We start from the raw sequence: 22,484 nt of genomic DNA on the forward strand, positions 1-22,484 counted from the left end.
TCGCACAAAATTTGACTCAGGCACAAGAAGACCTTCGAGCTTCTTCTGATAAGGTGCGTGCTTTAGAAAGATCACATGCCTCTCTCCAGACTTCTTACACATCTGCCTTGGCTGAAAATGAGAAGTTAAACAACGAGATTGCTGACTGGGAAAGGGATTATGAGATCCTTGAAGATAAATCTGCTATTGAAGTAAGTTGGGCATTTTTGAATTCACGCCATGATACCCTAATTAAAGCTGGCCAAGAAAATTTCAACTTGAAATCTGAGTTGGCTAAAATCAATGAAACTATTGAGAAAGCTCAGCAAACTCAAGATTTTCCTTCTCCCGTGGCCGAAGCTTCCATGAATGTTGAAGTCGATACGGGTATCCCAACTATTTCAAGCCCAGTCGAGCCTGTTGCTGCAAGTCAAGTTGAGCCCGCAACTGTTGATACTCCTGCCCAAGTTGAGCCCGTTGTTGTTGATGTTCCTGCTTCAGTACCTTCAACTTCTCAGTGACCAGCTTTAGTTGTTTGAATATCTTTGTTTTTGTTTTATTTGGAAAATTGTGATCAAACCCTTGATTTCATTTGAGGGTTTATTTTGGAAACGTAAGTCCCCAGACCTTTTCATAGGGCAATTTGTATAAACAATTCGTAGCTTTACAACTAAGTACGTACTTAGTCTTAAGTTTTTTTTAAAATATTAAGAAGTTTTCTTGTTATTGTCTTGAACTTCTGTTTACTTTATTCTTGCCTTTATTTCTAAGGACTTACAGAATAATTTACATTTTTATTCTTCAAAAATGCTTCTGTTAAACTTATGACTAATTAATTTAAACATAAGTTTTATAAAAGAGGGCCCTTTTATATTCTACACTTAATGAAGAAGATGTCTCAACGTCATAATGGTGTTTAACATATGATAAAAGAAATAGGAACACACATGTTTCTTTGAAATAACTTTGACAAGTTTTTATTTGAACCTTGTCTAGTTTTGAATAACACTTTACATGTATTTGAATTATATCTATAACTTTTTCGTAACTGTTTTTCTTGTAATAGATTTAAAAAAGTAAAAATAATAAATACGAGGTTTTTGTTTATAACCCGTTTCAGTACATAGCCTTTACCCTAACTATAGTAAGGTTTTCTTTGGCCTTAGTTTGTGACTTCGTGACTTTTACTCTGCACTTGACTTCTTTGCCTTCTTTATACACATGCATGTGTATATTATGTAGTCCCCCAAGTGTTTGAGTGTTAAAGTATGAAGCCTCGAGCACTTGATTATTCCTCTCATTTGGTCCTTTCCTTGAAAAAGGAAAAACATACGGGACTCAAAGGTGCGATTATAGATGAAGACTGCTTAACCCATTTTGAATTTCTATCAGAATATTTGTAACCTTGGGCCAGGAAGTTTAATGTATTCCACATGCCTTGCAGGTCGTGGCTCATCATTTAGTATGGGCTAGCTTTTTGCCTATCATCTAAAATCATTAGTAAAATTTTAACAATTCGAAAATAGAATTTTAAAACATAGATACCTGACTGTGGGTATTCCTTAGAAGTAGTATCTCTTCAAATGAACAACATTCCAATGTGAAGGTAGTATTTTGCCATCCATTGTTTCCAGTTCATATGCTCTTTTACCTGTAATATCATGAATTCTATAGAGTCCCTCCCATGTTGGACTTAATTTACCTGCATTAGCTGCCTTCATAGATTGGAAAGCCTTTTTGAGCACGAAGTCCCCAATTTTGAAGAATCTAAGGCGTGCTCTTCGGTTGTAGTACCGTTCTATGACTTGCTTCTGTGCTTCCATTCTTATTAATGCAGCTTCCCGTCTTCCTTCAAGTAAATCAAGATTTGCACGCATTTCTTCATCATTAGACTCTTCTGTTGCTTGCGGAAACCTCGTACTTGGCTCTCCTATCTCAACGGGAATTAAAGCTTCTGTTCCATAAACCAACGAAAATGGTGTTTCTCCTGTGCTTGTTTTTGCAGTTGTGAGATATGCCCATAAAACACCAGGTAACACTTCTGGCCAATTACCTTTTGATTCCTCTGAACGCTTCTTCAAATTGTTGATAATGACTTTATTTGTTGATTCTGCTTGCCCATTACCCACCGGATGATAAGGCGTAGACGTAATCCTTTTAATCTGCCAACTTTGAAAAAATTCTGTGATTTGAGCTCCTAACTGAGGGCCATTATCGCACACGATCTCCTTTGGTACACCGAATCGGCATATGATATTCCGCCAAATGAAATCTTTCACTTCCTTTTCTCGCACCTGTTTGAATGCTCCTACCTCTACCCATTTAGTAAAATAATCAGTGAGTACGAGCAAAAATTTTACCTGTCCTTTTGCTTGTGGTAATGGACCCACAATATCCATTCCCCATTTCATAAATGGCCACGGTGCAATGACCGGATGTAGTAACTCCGCAGGTCTTTGCATATTGTTACCGTACCTTTGACATTTATCGCATTTAGCCACGAAACTCTCTGCTTCTTCTTCCATTTTAGGCCAATAATACCCTGCCCTAATTAAGATTCTTACCAATGATCTTCCTCCTGCGTGATTCCCACAATGCCCCTCATGTATTTCCCTCATTACGTACTCCGTGTGAGAAGGTCCGAGGTATCTTGATAAGGGACCACCGAACATTTTTCGATAAAGATTGTCTTGCTTTAAGCAGTACCGAGCAACCTTTTTTCGAAGCACATGAGCTTTTTTCTTATCACCAAGGACGATACCATACTTCAAAAAAGCAACAATCTCGTTCCTCCAATCCCAAGTTAAGTTATTAAAATTTACCTTATTCTTATCGGGGTCGAGAACTGAATGAAACAAATGAATAACTGAAGCGTTTGCATCACTTGCCACGTCAGTTGCAGATGCGAGATTAGCTAGGGCATCTGCTTCAACATTTTCGTCCCTTGGTATTTGTGTAAATTTCCAATTTTGAAATTGTTTTATCAAATCCCGTACCTTTTCCAAGTACTGATGCATCCTTGCTTCCCTATCTGTATAAGTCCCCAGCATTTGATTAACTACGAGTTGTGAATCACTTTTGATTATAATCTGATTTATGCCAAGTTCTCGTGCTAGTTCTAAACCTACAATCATAGCCTCATATTCTGCCTCATTGTTAGTTATAGAATGACATTTGATAGCTTGTCGAATGGTTTCACCCGTAGGTGGTACCAATATGATCGCTAAACCTGCACCTTTTATGTTAGATGAACCATTAGTGAATAAAGCCCAAGTTCCTGGGTTAGCTCCATTGAACACCTGTAATTCTTTATCTGCTTCTAATTGTATCCCTTGGCTAAAATCAGTCACGGAATCAGCTAACACTTGAGATTTTATAGCAGTTCTAGGTTGGTATGTGATTTCGTATTCACTTAATTCTATAGCCCACTTAGCCAATCTACCTGATAACTCATGCTTATGCAATATATTATGTAAGGAATAAGCAGTTACTACAACAATAGGGTGACACTGAAAGTAAGGTCTTAATTTCCTATATGCCATGATTAATGCAAGTGAAAGCTTTTCCAATTGAGGATATCATGTCTCTGCATCTAACAAAGATTTACTAACATAATAGATCGGAGATTGTTTACCTTGGTTTTCTCGGACTAAAACAACAATTACCGCTACTTCAGAAACAGCAAGGTAAATGAGAAGTCTTTCCTCAGCCTTTGGTTTTGCCAGCAATGGTGGATTTGGATAAGTACGTTTTCAAATTTCTGAGCGCCTGATGACATTCTTCATTCCATTCGAAATAATCCTGCTTTTTAAGAGCTGAAAAGAATTTAAAGCACTTTTCTTATGATTTGGAAATGAATCTTCCCAAGGCTGCAATTCTTCCTGTTAATCTCTGAACTTCTTTTCTACTTGAAAGCATATTAGGGATTTCTTCAATGGCCTTAATCTGTGCGGGATTCACTTCAATACCATGGTTAAAAATAAGAAACCCTAAAAACTTACCTGATGTAACACCAAATGCACATTTCTCGGGATTTAACTTCATATTAAATTTGCGCAGAATTTGAAAAGTATCAGACATGTGTGATATGTGATCTCTCGAATGCTGAGTTTTAACGAGCATATCATCTATATAAACCTCCATGGTTTTTTCCAAATGTTCTTGAAACATTTTAGTAACCAGCCTCTGATATGTTGCACCAGCATTTTTTTGACCAAAAGGCATTACTTTATAACAGTAAATACCTCTGTCTGTTATAAATGAAGTTTTTTCTTCATCTCCCAAATCCATTTTGATCTGATTATAACCTGAATATGCATCTAAAAAGCTTAATAGTTCATGCCCTGCAGTTGCATCAATCAGCTGATCTATATGTGGTAGGGAAAATGAATCTTTAGGGAAAGCTTTATTAAGATCTGTATAATCTACACAAACTCGCCACTTACCATTATTCTTTAGAACTATGACAGTATTGGCTAACCAATTAGGATACTTTACCTCGCGGATGGATCCAATCTTTAGCAATTTTTGAACCTCTTCTTGAATCACCTGATTCTTGAAAGTTCCTTTCTTTCTTTTCTTTTGCTTGGCAGGAGGGTATGATGGGTCTTCATTTAATTTGTGAGTCATAATCTCCGGTGGTATCCCTGTCATGTCAGAGTGGGACCAAGCAAAATAGTCTACATTAATTTTTAAAAATTCAATTAACTTACCTCTCATGCCTTGGCTAAGATTGGCCCCTACGTAGACTTTCTTATCAGGCCATTGAGAAAATAACACAATAGGCTCCAATTCCTCAATTGTTGTTTTGATATTTTCGTTTTCTTCTCCTTCTTGAATGGTGTCAGGCCTTGAATCCACATCTGTTCGTCCCTGTTCAGTTGAGGTTTATGTTGTGGTGCCCTCAACTGTCTTATGTGATTGCTATTTTCCTTCATTTTTCGTACTTGAATCTGCTATAGAATTTATGCTCCTAGATGTATGTTGATCTCCACGAATTTGACATACTCCCCAGGGTGATGGAAATTTAATTACTTCATGCAAGGTTGAAGGAACAACATCCATTTCATGGATCCATGGTCTCCCAAAGATCATATTGTAAGCCATCTCCATATCTACTAATGAAACTTTGTATCTTTGACAACTCCTTCAGCGAATGTGGTGAGTGTTACCTCTCCTTTCGTCACAACACTAGAATTGTCACACCCAGATAGAGTATGCGCCTTTGGTTTTATTCTATCTTTTGCTTGCATCTCATGTAATACTCTTAGCAAAATAATGTTCACGGAACTACCTGAATCAATCAAAACTTGTTTTACATTAGTATCATATACAATTAGAGATATTACCAGTGTATCGTTATGAGGGGTTAATACGCCATCTGCATCTGCATCATCAAATGTAATGCTTTCGTCTTCTATGACATGCCGCACCCGTTTCCCTTGGGTGATTGTAACTTTGGAAATTTTGTTAGCTGCAGTGTATGATATGCCATTGATGTCTTCACCTCCGCTTATAACGTTGACGGTTCTTTTGGGAGAAGGTGGCTTCGGGGGCTCCTGCCTGTTCTTCATGTAAGCTTGCTTACCTTTCTCACTGAACAATTTAGTGAGAAGATATCCTTTTTTAATAAATGATCAACTCCACTTTGTAAAAACCTACAATCTGCCGTTTTATGCCCATGGTCATAATGAAACTCGCACCAGTGATCAAGGTTGTGCCTGTTTGGATTCGATCTCATCTCTTTTGGCCATCGTACCTTATCTCCCATGCTTCTCAAAACAGCTCCGAGCTCGAAAGTGCTCACATTGAAACTATAACCTCCAAATCTCGCCTTCAAATTTCTATCATCATCTCGTGACTCATAGGTATTTCGATCGTTTCCAAATCTTGATGAAGAACCTGACTCTCTATTCCTTGATCTGTGATCATACCTTTGATTGTCCTTCTTTGATTATGAGTATTTTTCCGTAGGACCCATGTATGGCTCGTACCTATTTTTACCGGATCTTTTTTCGGTCTCTGCACGTCTCGAACTTACCTTTTCTTCTTTTCAAAGTCGTGGAACAGTATCTTATTCTATCCTCAGCTTCATGCTATACCTGTTGTAAACGTCATTCCACGTTGTAGCTGGGAATTCACGAAGGCTTTCTTTGAGTTGCCTTGTAGCTTTTGAGCTTTTTTCATTCAAATTGCTTGTGAAAGCTATAGCTTCCCAATTATCTGGTACACGTGGTAATGTATTCTTTCACGTTGGAATCTATCCACGAACTCTCTAAGCAATTCTGAGTCCCTTTGCTTGATCTTGAAAATATCTTCTATTCTTTTTTCGACTTTTTGAGCTCCCGAGTGTGCTTTGATGAAAGAATCTACAAGCTCAGCAAAAGAATTTATAGAATTTTCGGGTAAAAGAGAATACATTGTTAATGCTCCCTTGGTGAGTGTTTCACCAAATTTTTTGACTAACACTAATTCAATATCCTTCTTAGTCAAATCATTGCCTTTTATGCCTGTTGTGAATGTAGTCACGTGGTCTCGTGGGTCTGTTGTTCCATCATATTTTGGAATATTAGGCATTTTGAATTTCTTTGGAATTGGGAGGGGAGCAGCACTTGGTTCCAGGGTTGCTATGAATATTTATCCATATCTACGGGCGGCACCCCGGGTATTTGCTCTATGTTGTCACTTTGCTCCTTGAGTTGTTTCTGCAATGTTAGTACTAAATTTTGTAATTCAGAATTGATTAAATTACCTGGTTCTCCCTCTTGTGGTTCACTGGGAGCTATCTGAGTTAACAAGCCCAGAACGAGGGTTCTCCAAAGTGTTGTTATTTGGAGTGGGTGTGGGTGTTGCAGCAGGTAACTAGTTAACAAATGCCTCAAGAGCTTTATTGACCTGTGCAACAATTAGTTTTTGCAAATATTCATCGATAGCCTCAGCATTTTCAAATTGAGCGTGTCCATTCGTATGAGACCCTTCAGGAGTGCCCTCATGAAACCGCCGAGGAGAATCTCGTGGAGAAGAGACCAGGGTGTTAGTATTCTGTGGATCACCCTAATGCTGTTGGTTTTCTCGGTTTCCTGGAATGTCGTCACTGTTGTTCAACATGGTTGATGCAATAAGAGAAGTTACGCTAAAAGATAATAGATTATTAGATTTCCGATAACGGAACCAATTTGTTTAACCAAAAAATGGGATTTCGGTCAAAGCTTTAATTTAGAAAAACTCGGGTTACTGATAATCAAAAGAATATATGAAAGAAAGTAATTTGGCTAGCAATAATATAATCAGAAGAAAAACAAGTAAATCGATATATTCAAATAGTCTTTCGTGTCCTTACAATTGATCAATTATCTTCTTTTTATAGCTATTTGGGAGATATGTGTTTTGCCCTTATCATAATCAGACTATTATGAGTAATTAAAGACATTGAATGCTATGTTACACAATTATTGTATTTAATACAGATTTTCTAACGTATTCAATATTTAATGCTCACTAAATACTGTATTTGTACTCCTATATATTATCAGATTCATTCCCCTTGATTCCTGGACCTAATGACTTAAATAGGTATGGGCGCCGAGTCCTTTGAATATTTGCCCGTGCCTCTTCCTTTGCCTTTGCTCGTATCTGTTGCAACTCGTGTCTCTTTGCCAGCTATAACTCTTCTAGTCTACGTGTCTTGACACGTCATCTTTATTCCACTTTAATATGTAAACTCAATTTTCCCAATACAGAAGTGTCTGTGAATCTGGGTATTCTATGATTAATTAGTTGTTTGCTGAATTTTCTCTCCTCAAAACTAATTTCAAAATTGTTCTTCTACTCTTAGTATTCTCCTGAAACTGGTCACTCCTAGCATCTTCTTAAAATTGTTTTCCATTTCTGAAATTCTTTTCACTTCTAAAATTGTCTCTACATTGTTTTTTAACTAAATCTTTCAAAACTATGTCAAACACTCTCACTTTACTCTTAGACTATTAGGTTCCGCCCCTCTGGTGTGTGTACTGCTTAGGGGTCCTTGATATTCCTCTAAACTCTGGCACACCAGGGCTGGCCCCTCCACACTGCACATAACCAATCCCTATTTGAGAAAAGGTCTTGGTGTATGCATTTCCCGAGATCCTTGAGGTCCTTAGGGAACTTTGACACACTAGGACACCCTGTTGGCTATGAGACTTTTGGTATATGAGATTGTGTTGAAGGCCTGACATTCCCAGGTTTACTTTGGGCCTAATTCAGGCTCCCTATAATATAGTTTCATTTATTTATGTAATTCATTTGATCCTGGTCTGTAATAATATTCTTTGTAAACAAAGATTGGGGTAATTAGTTAAAAAGGGGAGGGTTCCTATATGATTTTCTGTGGGAAACCAGGTGGAAATCCTACTTTATGTTTATATTATGATTCGCAATAGAAATCATGCTTTAGGATTATGTTGTGCTTATCTGCTATAGTAATCATGCCATAGGTTTATGTTGTTTGCATTAGAAATCCCGTCTTAGGTTACTCACGTTTATTACCTTTGCATATTAGAAAACATGTTATAGTTCATCACTTCTTTTCCTGATTCTGCATAAGTTGTTATCACCTGGGAATCCTGTTATTAAATTACTGTTGTAATCTCTTAATAAAATGACCATATCTCTTTATGCATTAGAAATCCTGCCTTAGAACTCTGTTTGCATTTGCTTTAACTTGTCTCTATGTCGCTTAAATGAATAATTATCTATAAATAGGTTTAAAACAGCCCAACACATAGATATCATGTTCTAGTACAAACATGCATGAAATCAGTTTTGTAAGATTAATCGCCTAGATCGGCATGCCTATAGGACTAAATAACTTCAAGTTATTTTAATTAGTTCCCCATAATTATGATTGTGTATAGACCAGGGCCTATGCAAGCCTTAGGTAATTGATGGTCTTAAGACTGCGAAATTATATTCTGCTTATTTGTAAAACTGCCCAGGTTTAACAAGCTTTAAAATCAGTAGGCAACTAATTAGGATTATGTCACTTCGCATTAAAACAAATGCTGCATATCCTGTGTTTATGATACTCATCTAGATATCATGTTCTAGGGCCTTCTTAAATTCATTGAAATCAACTGTTTGGGACGTGCTACTTATTTGTTTAGGTGTGGAGGTAAACATGAGCCCCTTAATTGTTTTCCTATTTGACAGTCCTATGTGTTATTTGTCGTCGCTTAGATTTTACTCTTTAAACACCTTAGGAGTGTCTAGAAGTGCCTAAGTCTAGAGGTCCTAAACACCTCCAGGACCACAAGGAAAGGACGAGTAAAAGCACGCTTAGAGATCATTAATTAAAAATCACTTATATAATCGCTACGGGGTAATAGGTAGTAAACGGATATGATGACCTATGCGCTAATGTCACGTGTAGCCCCTCCAGTTGAGGAGGATTACCGGGCATTATACAAATTTGTCCTATAGGCTAATCAATTTAGGACTTCCCTTCTTTTACTTACATATATGTGCTTAAACTGCCTAAACTTCTTTTATTTACATATATATGCTTAAACTGCCTAAATTTCCTTTATTTGCAAATGTGTGCTTAGACTGCTTACCTGTTAAATGACTAATTCACATAATTGAGTTCAGTCGAGACCCACTATTGTAGACCTCGAGGTGTGCCTAACACCTTCCCCTCAAGGTTATTTTGAGCCCTTACCTTAATCTTTGGTAATGCAAACTAGTTGTATGAGTTAATTGCTTTAGGTGTCCTAACGTACCTTAATCCGTTAGGTGGCGACTCTTCAAATACCCAATTCCTAAAAGAAAACGAGTTGTTTCCAATGAATGTCGAAACCTAGACTCCGCGAGGAAAAATGGGGCGTGAGAGCATGGCGACTCTGTTGGGGGATATTTTAGGCTCTTACCATAACTAACTCATTTTTGTGAATTAGTCTTAAGCATTCCTTATCCCGTGCAACCCCCTCTATTTGGATTTAACTGCTCATTTATGATTTCCTTTATTTCCTGAAACTGACTTGTTTCTTTGTTTTTTGTAACTGTCTTTCAATTATTTAAATACCGCATTTATCATTTTTTTACATGCAAATACTTGACAACGTGCTATTTATTATTGTATAAATCATGCTCAACATCATATTCCACTCGTGCGTAATCAATACTATAGAAATTCTTAATGACTGTTTGTGCTCTTCCCATATATTACCCTTTAAATTTGGAAAGACGTATTTGCGGTAAAACTAGTTGATCAGCGGTTCGTTCGACGGTTCTGTGCCTTTCCCCCTCAAGTTGTCTTCTTGAGGGTGCCATTCTATACCTCTATAGCAACCTTACTCTAATTAATTGTATATGCATCATGGTCAAACCTAGTCGGGTTAATATGTTGTCCACATAATAACCCTTTAAGATAAACCTCACCCAAAAGTCCATCGGGTTTTCTATAATTCCAACGGTCGCATCCATGACTGTGTGCATTAATTTTGGAGAAAAAAGTGTCAATATGCTAACCATATTTTGTTTTGCAAAAAAATGAGGCACGAAGTCCCCAGGTTCGGCATGATCGGTAGCATACCCTCACTTTTGCTAGATTAGTGGAGGGATCTTCCTTCATGTGACCAAAATCATGTGAAACGAGTCTTAGGAAATTTTCCTTCTCTGTTGGATCTTCAGCCAAACAAAATGTTGATCGAGGCTACCACTATGTTTTGGGATAAGGAAAGGGTCGTGTTCCGCTTTGGTGACATAGAAATGACTCCTCTTCTAGAAGAAATAAGGGGATTTGGCGGGTTGCCCTGGGATAGCCCTGGTTTATTAGCGCCTAAAAATTGCACCGCTAGGGGATTTCTGAAGATGATGGGGCTAAGGAAGAATGACAACTTGAAGTGCCTGAAAGACTCCTACATACCTTTCGACTTCCTCTATGAACGATAATGTCATAGTCGCTCTTACCGTATTTTTGATGATGAGTTCTCAATCACCTCCTTCGGTTGGACTCATCGTAGGGTATTTGTGTTCATTGTGTGTTTCTTGGGCATGCTAGTGTTCTCGATCCAAAGGGAAAGAATCCACACCAGGCTGGCCATGGTGGCCAAAACTTTAATGGACGGGATCGAAGGGCAGACATACAACATTGTCCCTATGATCATTGCAGACATGTACCGGGCCTTGGAACGATGTCAGAAGGGGTTCAGATTCTTCGAGGGATGCAATTTGTTGCTGTATGTTTGGTTGTTGGAACATCTCCAAAAGAGACAATACCGTCAGGAATTTCCGTGAAGGCCGTGGAATGATCACATAGCCTTCCATTATCCCAAAAGAATGACCTATATCCTAGACATGTTTACTCAATCGGAGGACGCTGTAGGATGGGTACAGTTCTTCAACAATTTGACCAAGGACCAAGTTCAATGGATGTTCGAGTGGTTCCCCACCGACGTGTTCATCATCATATCCAGGGATGTTCCATACTTGGTGTTGATTGGGTTAAGGGGCATATACCCTTATGCTCCCCTCAAGGTTATGAGACAGGCAGGCAGGAGGCAGGTCATACAACGAGTCGCTAAGATGAGTCACTTCATAGCTGATTTTCAGGGTGACGCCATCCTATATAAGAATGAAGCACAACATATGTGAACTTTGAAGATTATTGTGGAGAAGGATACCATCGAGCCGGACCGATATCATGCGGGTCACTCATACTTTTACCCCTCGTGGTTGGATGATAACATAGCCGGGATCTTTGAGCCAAGGGTTGGTCCTGGAAATAGGGTCATAAACGAAGTTGCCGAAGCAGAGGTGAAGTATAACAAGCTACGCAAAAGAGTTCGTGAGTCCGAAGCTGAGCATATGGAGCAGCATAAGGCTGACATATAAATGATCAATGAGTGGAAAAAGAGAGCTGCTAAATCCAGCGAAAGGCTGGAATATCTGGAGTATAGTTTGATGGAATTGGAAGGGAAAATGAGAAAAAGGATAACCGATTGCCAGAACGCTGAGGGAAATGAAGGAGGACATTTGGCAAGGGCTTTCTTACTGCTGAACTTGTGCGAGCTGAGGGAACTGATCGACAAGAGCATCCAGTCTAGAGAGAGTCCTTCTGGGACCAAGTAGATTAGGTTTACTTGCTTTCTTCTTAAAATGTAATAAGGCCAAGTTCTATTAGTAACATTATCTTATTTAGTGTCGTTTTGGGTCGTTTATGTTTTACATTAATGAAATGAGGCAATTATTGCCACTAAATTTCTCCAAATTTATTTGTCGCTAGGCCTACCTCGGGCACAACGAGGCTCCCAAACTAGGATGCGAATTTACATTCCCGCAATATATATTTAAATACTGCAAATATTTCAAAATCCTTACTGACTTGTTTACCTTTTGTTTTTTTATTCTTTATTCCCATCCCCTAAGGTTGGTTCGCACATACTGACATCATCAGCGTATCACACTAGATCTAGAGGCCCTCCACCTCCTCCTCTTCCAAGTAATACAAAGAGAAAGGGAAAGCTCAAATGGATGACTTAAGCGGTATTCGAAAGGAAAATGCGGAAAATACAGAAACTTCAGATGGTCGAAGTACTCCGGCACCAAATGATTTGGTTTTTTCGGTTGGAACAAAAGATATTGGAGCTACAGGTAGAACTTGAGCAAGTCTGCAACTTAGCAAACCTATCCCTCACCTGAATGTCCCCGATATCAACCAACAAAACACCAAAAACCCAGCATCTCTCCAAAATACACCAAACTACCCACAAAACCCTCCCGCACCGCATCAATATGCAACTCCACCTCAAAATATCAATCCCTTACCGATACCGACTCCACCACAATACCATCATCAACATATCCAGTACCCACAAACCACTACCTATCATACTCCTTAGAACACACTACAACCCATTCTCGATACTCAAAACTCAACCAACGACCTCCACTAAATCCAAGTCCCTAGAACTCACCAAAACAACCCTATATGTGTGGAAATCGTACCTCACTCTACCCAACCAATCTCCTATATACCGAAATCTGCTGAGAAGGACCTGCTCATCAAGAACATAGCTGAGAAACTCAAGAAATTGACAAGTTGAGTTCAGGGTGTCGAAGGAGGCAAAGGGATAAAAGGTTTGAATTATGAAAACCTATGCATACAGCCAGATGTAGAACTACCGGAGGGTTACAAACCTCCCAAGTTCGAGATGATTGACGGTACAGGTGATCCCAAGGTTCATCTAAGGACCTACTGTGACAAACTTGTTGGGGTCGGAAAGGATGAAAAGATTCGGATGAAGCTCTTTATGAGGAGTCTTACGGGAGATGCTTTGTCCTAGTACATCAGCCAGGATCCTAAGAAATGGTCCAATCGATAAGTATGGCGTCTGATTTCATAGACCGATTCAGGTTCAACACAGAAAATGCACCAGATGCCTTCTACATTCAAAACCTCAAGAGGAAGCCTACCGAGACTTTCCGTGAGTATGCTACTCGTTGGAGGTCAGAAGCGGCCAAAGTCAGGCCAGCATTGGACGAGGAACAGATGAACAAGTTCTTCGTCAGAGCCCAGGATCCGCAGTACTATGAAAAGTTGATGGTTATTGAAAACCATAAGTTCTCTAATATCATCAAACTTGGTGAAAGGATCGAAGAAGGCATCAAGAGCGGGATAGTAACAAACTTTGAGGCACTACAGGCCACGAACAAGGCATTACAATTAGGTGGCATATCAAAAAAGAAAGACGCGGGGGCAGTAATGGTGGCTTAAGGCCCAAAATCTCCACTCACATACCAAACACCTCCACCCACGTACCAAACACCTTCACTCACATACCAAACACCTCCATCCACATACTAAACACTTACACCTATATATCAACCCTCATCTCCCAGATATTCCCAACAGCCACTATCTATCACACCTATATTTCCCAACCATCTCATTTCTAGTCACCTCCGGCTCGCCAAAATTACCCAATACCCTGACCTAACTTTGATCGCAAACCACCCAAATAATACACCGCTATTGCTAAACCCATTGACTAGCTGTATGAAAGGTTAAAGGCCGTTGGTTAAGTCACTCTTATTCCCGCTGTGGCAGTAGAGAACCCATCTTAATGGGTCAACCTAAATAAAACCTGTGCATATCACTCCGGTATGAGGGGGCACACCATCAACAAGTGCCGAGCATTGAAAGATAAAATATAGACACTAATTGACTACATGGTCATACAGGCAAAAGAAGTTGCACCCAATGTCCGCAACAATCCTTTCCCGGATCATAGGGGCAATGTAATACATGTGATAGAGATAGATGAAGAATGGGATCTTGAAGGGTCAATCAGGATTATCCCAGAAGGCAATGACATTAAGCCTGCAGTCATACTCATTCATATTATAGTACAGACGCAGTCACCAGTCGAGGTTGAGGTAGCTGCATCGGTTCCATTTGAGGTAGAGGTAGCTCCACCTGCAACCACACCCATTCCATTTGAAGTAGAAGTGGACACACCTTTCACAGTGATAGTATCAACCACACCTCCTTTCGATTCAAAAGCAATACCTTGGGATTACGGTACCGAAGCTAGGCGAAAGGGGAAGGCAAAGATGGAAGAATCTGATGCTGCACAAGGAATGACCAGGATCGGAAGGATCTATACACCTAAACACTTGGGAGGATCAAGTAAGGAGCCCACTACCAAGCAGCCTATCATTGAAACAGGGTCGGATGATCTTTGGAGGAAATTACAAGTAAGGGAATACTCTGTCATTGATCATTTGAACAAAACCCCCTCTCAGATATCCATCCGATCACTATTGCAAAATTCAGAAGCGCACAGGAATGCTTTAATAAAGGTGTTAAATGAGGATTGCGTACCCAATAATATCACCTGCGGAGAGATGACAAACATGATAGGGTAGGTGCTGGAAAGTCATAAGATAACCTTCCACGAGGATGAACTACCGCCTGAAGGGTTGAATCATAACCGGGCATTGCACATCATGGTACAATTTGAAGACAAATTCATTGCTAAAGTCTTGATCGATGGAGGTTCGAGCCTTAACATTTGTCCGTTGGATACTCTGAAAAGATTGGGCAAAGCTTTCCATGAAATATGGGCAGGAAGCATGAACATTAAAGCCTTTTATGGGTCTTAAAGGGCCACGATTGGGGAGATTAATCTTTGTCTACAGATGGGACCAACTTGGTTCGACGTCGAATTCCAAGTGCTTGACATATTAGCTTCATACAGTTTTCTACTGGGCCGACCTTGGATAATGCCATTGGGGTTGTGGCTTCCACACTACACCTAGCCGTGAAGTTCAAATGGAACCATCAGGAGGTGATTATTCACGGGGATGGGAGTATCCCCATTTACACCCGTCAAACCATCCTGATTATCGGGAACAGAAGAAGACTAGGGGGAAACTTATCACCACATCAAACTTTTCAATGTCGTTGAGAAAGACAAATGGTGGAGTAACAAAATAGAAATCATACTAGCATGGTCTGGGTATGAACCCGACAAAGGGCTTGGGAAGGATCTCCAAGACATTACAAAACCAATACAGCTAAAACGACATGGTACAACCTTTGGGCTCGGATACCAGTATACATGGCAAGAGTATAATAATTGGTCGCCTCCATGGCGTGGTACTTATTACCATCTCGAGCAACCAGTGCCACATCTAGGTCAGACTTTTCACCAGGCTGATACAATATGGGGAACGACAGAAGAAGAAGCTTTAGCTGGGCTGAGGAATTTGTTCTTAGAGGACGAAGATATGGATTGCAGTGCGATAATTGAGGGGGAGGGGGAGGAAGGCCTCACCATTGTCACACCTCCTTTTTACACACGAGGGGTATATAAGGGAATTTTTCCAATTAAAGTGACAATAACCGAGACAGAATAATTTATTCAGATTCAGAGTCGGCACTTGGGATAATTTACGGTGTCCCAAGTTACCAGTTTAAAATCCCGAATCGAGGAAATTTGAATCTGTTTTACAGTCCGCGAACACAGAAATCTGTGTAAGGAATTCTGTTAATTTGGTAGAAGGTGTTAGGCATTCCCGAGTTCTGTGGTTTTAGCACGGTCCCATTAATCATACCTGGCTTAATTAAATTATTTAATTACGTATTTTAAAACCTATGTGCATTTTACCTTTTACCACTTTTAATTGAAACGAATCACGCGTACGTGTATTCATTTGTTTGGTTATTCATAATTATGAAATTATCTTAAATCGAGTCACGCATACGTGTACTCATTTTGTTTGGCCCGTCAAAAATAATATCACGCATATGTGTCCACATTTAATTATGTTTCATTATTATTAAGGAAGTTTGGTCGAAGTTGCGCAAACGCATACCTCGATTTATTTTTTAGAATCGTAATTATGTGACGCGAACGTGTACACAATAACGATAGTAAATTCAACGCGTGCCTGAAGCACTCTAACAGTGTTCAACTAAACAGACAATACTAGTACTAATTAACAGCAATTTGCCAAACCTCTATACATATTTTGATTTAATTCAACTATCCGTTTCGAATCCAAGTCCGATTGTACTATCCAATTGAGATTCGCAATATAAGTATCATACAATTTTAACCAACAGTCAGCCATTCTAAAACCTAACAAGAATTCCAATTTCCACTACATAAATAGGTTTATCAGATGCTCATGACACTTCAAAAAACAACTTAATGAAACAAAAGCATCTCCAAAATAACACAAGCAACAAAAAATGAAGTTCGCCAGACTCGAAATTGAAGGTTTATCACGATATTCTCAACTGGGCAATACATATAACACAAATCCTAGATTCCCTAATTACAAGGGTTAGCAATAACAGCTGGAAGATCAAAGGGGTAAAAATTATAAATACCTCACCGACGACCTCGACGGATGCTTCAGATTTCGGTATAGATCAGAATAGTGTTTATGTACAAAATTGAAGAATGGCAATCTCGATTTTTGTTCTTCAGGAAAAGCTTATGTTCTTTATCGCGTGTGTGTGTTTTGGGAATTCAAGAGTGGCCATCTCGATTTTTGGTTTCCTTTTTGGTCTTGTGTACGAGAAAATGAAAATGGCTAAAAACTTTAGCTACTGAATTGGATGGTGCTCTTCTTTTCCATTTTGGGAATCGTCGCTCTTCCTCTTCTCTATGTCTTAGGTCTTAAAGTCTAGGGTCTAGGTATTTATAGGATTTTTTAGATTAAAGGGTATGAGCCTAGGAATTATGGGCTTGGGAATTATGGGGCTAGGTCCGAAAATTACGCTTAAAAATGGATTGTTTGAGCCCAAATTTTATTCTTTCCGCGAACGAGACTAAAAACACGACTTCGTTTAATAATTAATCCTAATTAAGTAAAAATAAATATTAAAATAAGACTAACCATTAAAATAAACCTATTTTTGGTATTTTCAAATATCATATTAAAATAAAAATAAGGTACTATTTTTGTTTTATTTTTTAGTTTTACGAAAAGTTATAACTAAAAGCAAATAAAAACAAGAAATATTTTGTAATTGTCATTTTTTTTTATAAAATAAAGTAAAAGAGTCAAAAATAATTGAAATATCGATATTAGGCCTAAACTAAATATTTTACGCTAAAATGTGGAAAATCTTGGGGGGGGGGGGTCAAAATCACATGTCTACAGCTGCCCCTCTTTGACTAGAAATACAAAGTATTTTCAGATAAAGAACGACTAGACAGGTTTTTTGACCGACCCTTATTTAAAGAGACCAAAAGCTAAAAGAAAGGAGAGTGTGACCGAGCTCTGGTATCTGAGCTGCCTACATATCCTTGGCTATAAAGGAATCAGGCCACGTATAGTTCAGAAGTGAGTGAGATGATAGAGTGTACCGAGGTGGAGAGCCGGTCGAGGTGTTGTTCCGTCGAGGTTCCGGTCTGCGGTCCTGTTATTATATCAAAAATCAAAAAATGTAAAAGTCTAGCTAAGCGTGTCAACTATGAGTTACAAGATTCCGATCTATAAGTCTTCTGAAGCTTGATCTTGAGTATTTAATGGCTCTTCATGCAGACTCTAGATCTGAACCTCGACGCTTGTTAGCTACAGGTGCTAGCTCGTTCTTCTTCAGTTTTTCGGATCAAGACCGGACATGTAGTGCTTGTGACCTCAGCCATGTCTTGAACAGCTCACATCTTTCATCTACTTCTGCATTTGGATTCAATTCTTGCCTCTTTTTTTTACTCTCGATTGTGACTAACTTCTATTGATCATCTCGGACTGTTGACTCGTATTCTTATCGTGAGCTTCTTTTGTTGCTAACTTGAATTGCATTCTGAAGTGAATTCTCTTGTTTACCAGGTGGGTTCCTGATTGCCAAAACTTAAACTGTCTTCCTTTGCAACTTGAACTGTCTTCCCTTGTTCTCCAAGTGGGCGCCCGATTGCTAAAACTCGAACTGCTTTCCTTGACACTTAATCTTCTTTCCCTTATTCTCCATGTGGGCACTTGATTGCTGAACTTGAACTGTCTTCCTTCGAAACTTGAGCTGTTTTCCCTTGTTCACCAGGTAGGCGCCTGACTGCCAAAACTTTACCTGTATTCCCTTGTCCTCCAGGTGGGCGCCTGATTTCCAAAACTTGAACTATATTCCCTTGTCCTCCAGGTGGGCTCCTGATTGCCAAAACTTGAACTGTATTCCCTTGTCCTTCAGGTGGGTGCCTGATTGCCAAAACTTGAACTGTATTCCCTTGTCCTCCAAGTGAGCGCTTGATTGTCAAAACTTTAACTGTATTCCCTTGTCTTCCAGGTGGGCTCCTGATTGCCAAAACTTGAACTGTATTCCCTTGTCCTCCAGGTGGGCACCTGATTGTCAAAATTTTAACTGTATTCCCTTGTCTTCCAGGTGGGTGCCTGATTGTCAAAAATTTAACTGTATTCCCTTGCTCTCCAGGTGGGCGCCTGATTGCCAAAAGTTTAAGTGTATTCCCTTGCTCTCCAGGTGGGCCCTGATTGCCAAAGGTTCAACTGTATTCCCTTGCTCTCCAGGTGGGCGCATGACTGCCAAAACTTGAACTGCTTTTCCTCGAAACTTTAACTGGTTTCCCTTGTTCTCTAGGTGGGTGCCCGATTTCCAACATTTGCACTACTTTTCTTTGAAACTTGATTTGCTTTACCTTGAACTCGAATCATTTCCCCCTGTTTTCCAGGTGGGTGCCTGACTGCTGGACTTAACTCATCTCCTCTTGTTACTTGAAACTGTTTTCCCTTGAAGCTTGAACCATTTTTCTTTTTTCTCCAGGTGGGCGCCTAATTGCTGAGCTTGACCCGCTTTCCTTTGAACTTGTGCCGTCTTCCCTTGTTCTCTAGGTGGGCGCCTGATTGCAACAAAACAGACAAAATAAAAGAAATTTTTCTGCCCCAGTTTGATATTGGGAACATCTATGAGTGTTAACCAATTCTTGTTATCAAAATAAGTTCTAAACTAAATTCCCTTATCCTGAAAAATTTCAAACCAAGTCTCATCTCAAAAGTGAAAACCTTAAATGCTAAATTATACTTCTCAAAAGTAAAACTCTCGTCAGACCTTATCACTTGCGAGGGTTTCAGAACTTACTAAATCTCGTTATCCAGGAGGGTACTATAAACTTACTGTCGAGCCTGTCTGGCACCTGCTTTCCTCACGGAGGGTTTCTTCGGAACAAACAAAATTTCCTACCCCTATTTCAATCAAAGAAAACTTGTGAGTTTAAACATGGTAGTTGTTTTGCGGCCTTGACTTTGAGGGAGATTGCTCCTTCACTTCCCATGATAACTTCAATTTCAACTCGAAAGACCTTGTATGTTTATTGACTGACCACTTTCTCTGTCTCCCTTATCACGGAAAATACCTCTGATCCATCCAAACCCAATACCATTCATCTGTTGCATTGTGCTCATGTATTGTCATATACTGAACCTTTGTGTTTCACATGAATCCCAAAGCACATCAATTGCCACCCACTCAGTGCGCATGCTGTTCTTTCCTGACTTAAACCCCTGCATTGGCCTTGAGGTCTATTGCTCCTTCACTTACCATGATAACTTTGATTTCCGCTTGGAAAACCTTGCTTGTCATTGGTTAACCCCCTTCTCTTTCAACCCTATCACAAAAATACCTTTGATCCGTTCACCCAACATCCTCTATCTGTTGCATTGTATTTCACATGAATCCCAAAGCACGTTGATTGTTACCGACTTAGTGCGCATACTGTTCTTTCTTGACTTATGACATTTTGATGTGCTAGTCAGATCCCGTTTTGTGCAATTGGAAAGCTGGTAGCAAATTTTGAAGTCATTTCTCACTTGACCAAACATACTCAGGAAGAAGAAGTAAGCAAGACAAAAGGAACAGAGTAAGAGACAATGGAAAGAGATGATTCCTAACAAGAAAATTACAAAGTAGAAATTTATCAGATGTAGATACCAACTCTAATGACCATGACATGCACCTTTGGGTTAAGTAGCCTAATCTGTCAAACAAGTCTGATGTTCAACTCTTGTTATACCCCTAAATCGTGAAACTGGGCTTCAATGCTCCGATTATCCAATCTGATTCACGATCCTTATTTGACTTATAGTGCCCGAAGGGTTTTCACCATCAAGCCTCTCTCATTTTGTTTTTTCTCTCAACTCATCATCGCCTTATGGTGCCTGTGAAGGTTTTCACCAATAAGACTCTCTCATTTTGTTCTTTTCTTCTTATTTCCTCTGATTTTGCAGATGACAAGGCATTAACCATGGTAAAATATCATATGCTCCTAGCATGTCTGACTCGGCACTCTCAAAGATTATTTGGGAGGTCTTTTTTGGACTTTAATGTGGATTTTGGACAGGGTTAGAAAGAAAGATATCATAAAGGCTCAAAATTACTAAAACAACCGGGTTAATTTATTTACAACTTTTGGAATCCATTTTAAAAACCTTACCCCAATTTCTAAAACAATGGAATTTGACTCTTTTTTTTTCCTTTTTCTTTTTGAAATGGAATTTCTACGAAAGACTGCACCACTTTCGACTTCGTGGGATTATGAAATATTTTATTTGGTATGTCCGAACCGTAAAGCTGCCTACGTATCTTGTGGTGACAAGAATCAGGTCAAACGTAGTTCACAAGACTACTTTTTGTTACTATATTCCTTTTCTTTTCTTTTCTTTTTTCTTTCTTTTTACTTCTTTTTTTTTCTTTTTGTTTTTCCTTTTTTCTCTTCTTCTTTTTCTGAATTTTCCTTCTGGAATGAACTTTCTAAAATAAACCTATGGGGACATGAACTCTTTTTTTTTTAACTCTAGCTTGATTCCAAAAGAGGGGAGGTCAAAGAAATCAGCACAGGCTCAAAGGGGTACCAAAGGGTATAAAGTGTTTGGATAGCTGAAAAAGGGTCTCCCCACCTCTAAGAACATCAAGTATAACACATGAAACTTGAAAAATGAAAAATAAAGATCATGCATAGCATTCTTTTGCAGCATCGGCATTGGTATCACTGATATGCCTTCCATATTCTTCTCTCTTTTTTTAGTTTCTTGTCAAGTACATAACCCTCGTTGGGTGATTCCCTCTTCACAATGGATATCCTCTGTCAATTCGGAGAAAACCTTTTTGACTTTATCTTGTAACTTGAGATGCATTTGAACTCAAAGTTGTTTGCTTCAAATTGTATGGGATGAACTCTCCTTTAATGAATTCTTGTCATCCTATTAACTTCCCAAATTATCTGCCCCAGTTTCACATGGTTCGGGATTCAAATGATCTCAAAATGTCCAAATATGTACTTAGTTCCCTCGAGTGTCCCTATCATCTTCAAAATTGTTTCATTGCTTCATGATTAATCTAACTTTTAAGACCAGGCCTAACAATATGTGTGCATGTCATGTCACTAGAGCCAGCATGAAAAGAACTATAAATAGAGGAGAGATTTAAACAAAAAATGACTAGAAATAACAAAAAATAGAGAATTGCATTAGACAGACGGTGAAAGGGTTTGAACAGTAAAGCAAACAAAATAAACTAGGTTACAACCCTGGAACAAACCTAGATAACACTGAATGAGTTACTACGACTAAAAGAACTAGGCAAAGTAAAAGGATAGAAGAGTTTGAATCACAAGGCAATATTCGGATTACAAACCTGAAATAACCCAGACAACAGAAATGACAACAAAATGAACCACCAAGATTCCTCCCGGGCTAGCCAAGAAAGGAGCGTCTTTCCAATTACCAAGCTCGGCATCTTAGCCACTGAGTTTCACATCAATATTATCAATTTCAATCACATTGACCTTAGCAAATAGCTTTTGGGTCTCTTTTGCCAACTTGTTCTTAAGATCAATTTTTGGAACTGAGACTGATAGCGCTGAAAACTTTGTGGCAAGTGGCCCTCCAAGGATATCAGAAGAACTCTCATATTCCTTTTCAACACAAATCATACCCACCATATGCGTCTCATTATGAACAGTCGATGGACTTTGGATAGTGTCTACTGCATCTAGATTTTGCAC

General features: G+C 39.1%; 1 protein-coding gene across 1 annotated transcript; it reads right to left on the reverse strand.

The window, feature by feature from the left end:
- Positions 1 to 1,541: 1,541 nt before the first annotated feature.
- LOC138876361 (uncharacterized) lies at positions 1,542 to 10,914 on the reverse strand. The gene is made up of 7 exons (XM_070155274.1): positions 10,883 to 10,914; positions 5,151 to 5,574; positions 4,692 to 4,851; positions 4,287 to 4,625; positions 3,209 to 3,421; positions 2,450 to 3,010; positions 1,542 to 1,966 (listed from the first exon to the last, which is right to left on the reverse strand). Exons 1-7 carry the CDS (start codon positions 10,912 to 10,914, stop codon positions 1,542 to 1,544), a joined length of 2,154 nt encoding a protein of 717 aa, XP_070011375.1.
- Positions 10,915 to 22,484: the final 11,570 nt, after the last annotated feature.

This window comes from Nicotiana sylvestris, chromosome 8, assembly GCF_000393655.2.
Source record: "Nicotiana sylvestris chromosome 8, ASM39365v2, whole genome shotgun sequence".
NCBI classification, from domain to species: domain Eukaryota; kingdom Viridiplantae; phylum Streptophyta; class Magnoliopsida; order Solanales; family Solanaceae; genus Nicotiana; species Nicotiana sylvestris.